The sequence below is a fragment of the Sinohyriopsis cumingii genome, chromosome 10 (genome assembly GCF_028554795.1).
Source record: "Sinohyriopsis cumingii isolate HCF-2022 chromosome 10, ASM2855479v2, whole genome shotgun sequence".
Lineage (NCBI taxonomy): Eukaryota > Metazoa > Mollusca > Bivalvia > Unionida > Unionidae > Sinohyriopsis > Sinohyriopsis cumingii.
The window spans coordinates 92,491,043-92,497,456 of NC_142970.1; the positions used below are offsets into that span (position 1 = coordinate 92,491,043).

The 6,414-nt window shown below is 36.2% G+C and overlaps 1 protein-coding gene across 1 annotated transcript; it reads right to left on the reverse strand.

Annotated features, from left to right (window-relative positions):
• Positions 1–1,989: 1,989 nt before the first annotated feature.
• Positions 1,990–5,221, reverse strand: LOC149790586 (uncharacterized). The gene is made up of 2 exons (XM_089971425.1): positions 4,931–5,221; positions 1,990–4,113 (listed from the first exon to the last, which is right to left on the reverse strand). The coding sequence occupies exons 1-2, from the start codon at positions 4,948–4,950 to the stop codon at positions 3,501–3,503; spliced, it is 633 nt and encodes a 210-aa protein (XP_089827551.1). The 5' UTR covers positions 4,951–5,221; the 3' UTR covers positions 1,990–3,500.
• Between the last annotated feature and the right edge of the window lie 1,193 nt (positions 5,222–6,414).

Consider the following 6,414-nt stretch of genomic DNA (forward strand, 5'->3'; position numbering starts at 1 on the left):
AAGCTATCCAAAAAGATCGGGATACCAAAAAGGCGAAAAGACAGGAAAATGGCCAGAAACAAGACAAGTGGCCGGAACAAAACATTGCGAAACTAATTGCCACCAATAGAGACGCCATGCTAGCAAAGGTCAGAAACATTAATGCCTACATAAATGAAAAACTACCTGAATATACTCTAGAGGAAATCAAGTACCAAAGAAGAAAACTTGGGCTTACAAAATCCGAGACAAATGGAAATAAAGAAACGGATTTGAATCAATGTCATGAAGAAGTGCAGAATGAGGTTCCAAATGAACCTGCACCGCTAGATAAAGATGGAATAGATACCAATCCCATTCTAAATGAGAGTAAAATAGAATGGCGAGGGGAGATGTCATCCCGTATCTTCAAGGGGGATACAGAGGAATCTCTCCGATACAAAACATATCTAATCCTGAAAAAGGTAGCAGCAGGCGAAAATCAGAACCGAGAAATAGATGACATATATAGACCATTCTTAATGAGATCCTCATGAATATTAATGTATCGCGAAAACGAGGCTACGGTAGGCAGACTGAGAAAAAAATATGGCGTCTTACTGTACATCGAGTAACGATCTGAGCTGTTTGCCAGATATTTCTTTTACATTCGTTGAGAATTTCATCACGGGTGTCTCCAGCAGTTCAGGGAATGAACAGATGACAAAAGTATTCAAGTATTACAGTGAGGGATATGTCCATTCTCTTAAAGGTAAGTTGATTTACGTCCTATCTTGAGTGTACTTTTTCTCTACTGCACACAAAACACAAGTTAACGATATAGAAATGAAACTATTTAAAGCATAATTTTTTTTTCTGAGTAGGTCTGATTTAAATGTACAGCTGTCAGTCAGTACTGTGGTCAAAACACGCGGTCAAAATAAAACATTTACAAAACGTGCATAGTGACACAAACTGCCCTTTTAACCAACCACGCCCCCTTCCTCACCAGTAGAGACTATGTGGTGCGCTTTAAACAGTTTTGGGTACATACCTTGCATTTTAATATGTATCAAAAGTACACAACCTGACATTTTTATATTTACCCACAAAACAGCAGGATTATTTGTTCAAAGCTGTTTTATATCCATTCATATATATATATATATATATATATATATATATATATATATATATATATATATATATATATATATATATATATATATATATATATATATTATCAAAGAGCACCCTGCCCCCAAACACACAAATTGGTCCCTTATTTATGTGAACTTCTTCATTGTTCATTGATTATAATTATTATTAGTTTTGTGGTGTTGGTAGATGGATGAACTTTAACACCCAGTATGTAACTGCACACATTAGATCAAGTAAACATAATAGGGAATAATCGTGTCTAAACAATATAACATTTTGTCATTTTATGTATGGGATATTATGTTAATCTGTTTATTAAACTGAGTTTCTCTTTTATTTTCAGTTTATAGAGATGTCAATGAATGCCTTGTCAAGGGACGGTGTTTTAGATCACAAAAGAAGAACGAGTCACCACATGTTGTTGAGGTAAACCTGTCATTTTCATTCATTTTTATATTATAAATTATTAAAATTATATTCAACATGCACAGATATTTTTAATATTTCAACACTTAAAATATTATTGAAATTCAGATCTTGCATAAATGCTGTCTATGATACAGTTTGGCCATATCATATTTCTTCAAATAAACTTTCCAGGGCTGTCTATTTTCCTAAATTAGGATTGCTTTTGGAATACAAAATGAGTATGCTGTAAAGAAAAGAAGAAAAGAAAATTATCCGATTTGTATCCTTTTTAAAAGAAATTTCAACAACAAAAATTTGTAAAACCTGCTTAAGAAATCAAGGAAAATAATTTGTATTGCATAAATGACACCCCAGTGTGTAGGAACATTTTATTTGAATAAGAAACAAAACCACCTTTTAAATTATTGCGATTTATGATTTTGGTTTGTTTTTATATTAAAAAAATAACTTTTTTCTTCTAGAGAATGAATGACAATGTCAATCTGTACCCAAGTGGCATAATTGTGAGCCCATTTTGTCATTGGCTTGCTGCAACTCCTGATCGTAAAGTCTACAACCCCAACAGGACCCCCCCCCATGGTTTGTTGGAGATTAAATGTCCAGTTGCAGACACTTTACTATCTCTTAAGTACCTTGCGGTCTCTAATGATGCCTTGAAATTGAAGACAAACCACAACTACTACTACCAAGTTCAAATGCAGTTGGCAGTTACAGGACTGGAATGGTGTGATTTTTGTGTGTGTTTGGAAAATGACTTTCATGTTGAGACTATTCTGTTTGACAGGGAATTTTGGCAAGCTGTCAAGGACAAGCTTGATCTCTTCTGTTATAGATTCTACCTCAATTAGTATGTTCTCCTGTTTGTATATATGCATATGAATGTTTTGTAAGATATATTAAAATGAATTTTCTATGCCTTTACATTATTAAATCATTCTGACAACTCCAAGCAAAATGGCTGCAAGTCAGTTGCCAATGTGGACTTTGTTGCACTGCTTTTAAAATCTACTTACATAAATTGTCAATTTTAAATTCAGCGTAGTTGGTTTTGCTTACTATATATGTATATAGGCTGGAACAGTCACCCAAAGATGCATTATAGAATTGTGTATCATTTTCACATGAACCCTTTGAGTAATTGTGTGTGTGTGTGTGTGTGTGTGTATATATATATATATATATATATATATATATATATATATATATATATATATATATATATCGACATACACACATCTTACCAAAGGTATTTGCATGAAATTCAAGATGTCATTGAAATATTACACGATGTTACTAAAGGTGTTTTAAAAAAAACTTGTATATTACTGAAATGTTAATAAAATGAACAAGATTCACACATCTAAAAGGTATTTGCATGACAAGATGCCAATGAAATGTGGCATGATTTTAAGGTCTAAAAATAAACTACTGAAATGTCAATAAAATGAACCTTATGTGGTACTTTCATAATGTCTCAGTATCTTTGTTTTCATTCACAAGTTCTACATGATACTTCCATGTCACAAAATGCTATTTCTTTTGTTTAATTAGTGGTCATTTGAACAAAGTCAGAACATTTGCTACTGTCCACAACTGATTTATTGACCCAGAAATTGTCAAAGGCACCACAGACTGTAATAACTTTGTATTCTTTCACCCTCTTAATGTATCTTTACACATGTATCCTCAGGCTTGCAATTTTTTGATTGGTTTCCACCTGGGAAGCTGTGAACTGCCCATCACTACACCGAAAGTGTGGTGTTGCAATGGAAACACCAGTACCTTCTAAAACTTAATGTAAAACAAAACCTTTATCTGCCATGATTTGGTTCCCTGGTTCTAACAAATCTATAAGCCCTGACAGCTTTGTGATCTCCACATCACTCATGCATCCCGAGTACAAGGAAGACACACGTGATTGCACCGTGTGGGGCTATCCCTACCAAACCTTTTCAGGTGTTGTGAGTTTTGTAGTTTGAATAAGTCTTTGATGCAAGCACTAGAGATGAGGGTCTTTCTGTAAATATTTCTGTGCAGTCAATAATAATTCTAGTTCCTGGGTAGGGCAGTTGAAAATCGAGAGGCATATTTGCTTGAACCTGCTCACGACTTGGTAAAAAATACAAATAATTTGTCCACATGATTATTATCCGACTTACAGAATACCTGTGAATATTAAATCGAACAGACATATCTTCAATCGGAAATCCACATCTGAATCTACACAAAAACATGAAAAGTTCATCCACTGGGTACATTGCCTTTTGCCGTCCCCTGATGTTGATGTCATTCCCTGTGCTGTAATATAAGCTCTTCATTCTAATTGCAGTCGGTTTGATGCTATTGAAGAAGGTTATAAAAACCTCATATGTGGGAAAACCAGTGTAAAATTCTATCATTTCATCATCATCTGTAAATCTGTTCAATCCAAGCTTCTCCATGTTTATTTTTTTATTCAAATCTTGCAGTTGCCTTTCCTTCTCTTCCAATTCTGTTACTGCTTTCCTCAGTCTCTTCTCCAGCTCTGTAATTTTACTTTTGCATGCTATATGCAACTCACAGGATCTGAAGAAGATAAAATAATAATGTAGCTTTTCATCAACATTTGTTAACTATAATGGAGACAAAAAAATATAACTAGCAAAGTTACCAGCTTCACTATAATTTAAAATTATACAAGAGTTTTAAAGAGGCTGCTTTCCACTGATTGGCTGCTCTCTCTCTCTCTCTCTCTGATTGGCTGCTCTCTCTCTCTCTCTCTCATACACAAACACACTGTGTCATGCACACACACACCATGCACACACTATGAAATAAATGTGTAAAACAAAAGTTACAAAGCTATGGTTTGATTAAATATCAGTGCCATCTGTAGGAGAACAGCAAGCAAAATAAGCCCCACATAAATCAGGTCTTTTCAGAGTAAATAAGAGAAATTATGCAGTGATGTTTTATCAACAGCTTCATTAATTCTTATCTACTCTCTCTCTCTCTCTCTCTCTCTCTCGTAATTTCATTCAACTTGTACTCTCATCATTTTCATTGTACTGGTGCTATCTCTCTTCTCTATCGTGGTCATTTACATTCTACTTGTTTTTTTTTAACGAGGTAATAACTTTACCTTTTCTGTACTTACTACTCCTACGCAAAATTCATAATTTCTTATAAAAATGCGCTGCTTGGAGGTACGCCCAGTTTTCGATGACCCCGTTATGTGGAATGGGACTAGGGGTAACATTTTTAGAAACCTGTCATTATAAAACACACATACATACAATCATTTACTTCATCGACAGAATCTATTTTGCGTTTGGAATTCTTATTCTTACATCATTCAGCTGCAAGAAAATATACACACACCAACAATCATCCAGTTTCTTACCTTAAAATTCGGCCCCTCATCACGACGTATTGCAACAATCCATTTTCTACGAAGCTCCATCTTCTTCACTGATGGGATATGGTGGAAGCTTAAATCTATGTGAATTCTAGCATTCCCATTGCACAACGGAACACAACAATAATTGTCACGATTTTTTCTGTTGCCGGTATCAACTGTAGCAGCCATGGTTGCGAGGTAAAATGAAACTGGTGCCTATATTAGCCTCGTTTTGGATTCGCTGACCCAGGGTCACATGAATATATGAATACATTCTAAGAATGGTCTATAACAGAATAACCCAAGAATGGAAACCAAAAACGACAAAGACTGAGGAAAGAAAGAAAGACAAAAGCAAAAATGCGGGTAAGGTCAAAAGGAGTACACGTGCGAGAGACCGTGCCAACATCTACAGACGCACACAAAAGCTCTTCAAAGATAATAAGAAAAGGCTGGTGGAAGAAATCTGAACTGGTAAGGAAGCACAAACATGTCCAATACCAATAGAGGTAGTAGAGAACACTTACCAAGAAAGATTTGGTGGAACAAGCCAAAAAGTAAACACTTGATGTGATACCCAGATCCGAGCCAATATGCCAATAAGAAAGCGTTAAGTGCACCGATATGTTTGCTGGAGGTCAAACAAGCGATACAGGGAAAAGATCTCAAATCGGCACCGGGACCGGATGGTCTAACACTAGGTGATATACGAAAGGTTGAGAACCATGAACAGTTATTAACAAACCTCTTCAACCTTTGGTATATCACATGGAAAGTGCCTGGAAACACAAAAACTGCACGGAGTATATTGCTTCCCAAAACGGCAGAAGGGCTAGATGACATCAACAATTGGCGCCCGCTCACAATAGCCAGTACTATCTTAAGACTCTACACCACTATCCTGTCAAAGGTATTACTGAACAATATATCGCTAAACAAAAGACAGAGAGGGTTTATCCCCTCCTCTGGGTGTGAGGAAAATATTTTCCTGCTAAATGAAGCGATAACGCAGGCAAAGAAAGGTGGACGGAAGCTCTGTGTGGCGCTGTTAGATGTGGCAAAGGCCTTTGACACGGTATCCCATGATCACCTCATTCAAGGTCTTAAGAGACAAAATCAACCAGCACTGGGTTGACATAATCACAGACCTATACACTGATTGTACAACAACATTCCAAGTAAATGGAAAGCAATCAAAGGACATCCATATCACACGGGGTGTGAAACAAGGTGACCCGCTATCACCAATCCTATTTAATATTGCCATGGATCCCATCTTCTGTTTAACTGAAGCGAAACAGAATGGATTCACATACACAGGTGACACCTGCATAGGTGCTATGGCATATGCCGACGATTCAGCCCTCCTGAGCGGCGAATCAAAAGAGATGCAAACCAATTTGGATCTGTTTGCTAAATTTATCAAAGACACAGGCCTAGCAGTGAATGCGAAAAAATCGGCAGCATTCACGATAACGCCACGTGAT

Coding starts and splice junctions, on each gene's coding strand:
- LOC149790586 (XM_089971425.1), bottom strand. CDS start 4,950: ATGAGGGGCCGAATTTTAAG. Junction 4,114..4,930: donor ATGAGGGGCCGAATTTTAAG/GTAAGAAACTGG, acceptor TATCTTCTTCAG/ATCCTGTGAGTTGCATATAG.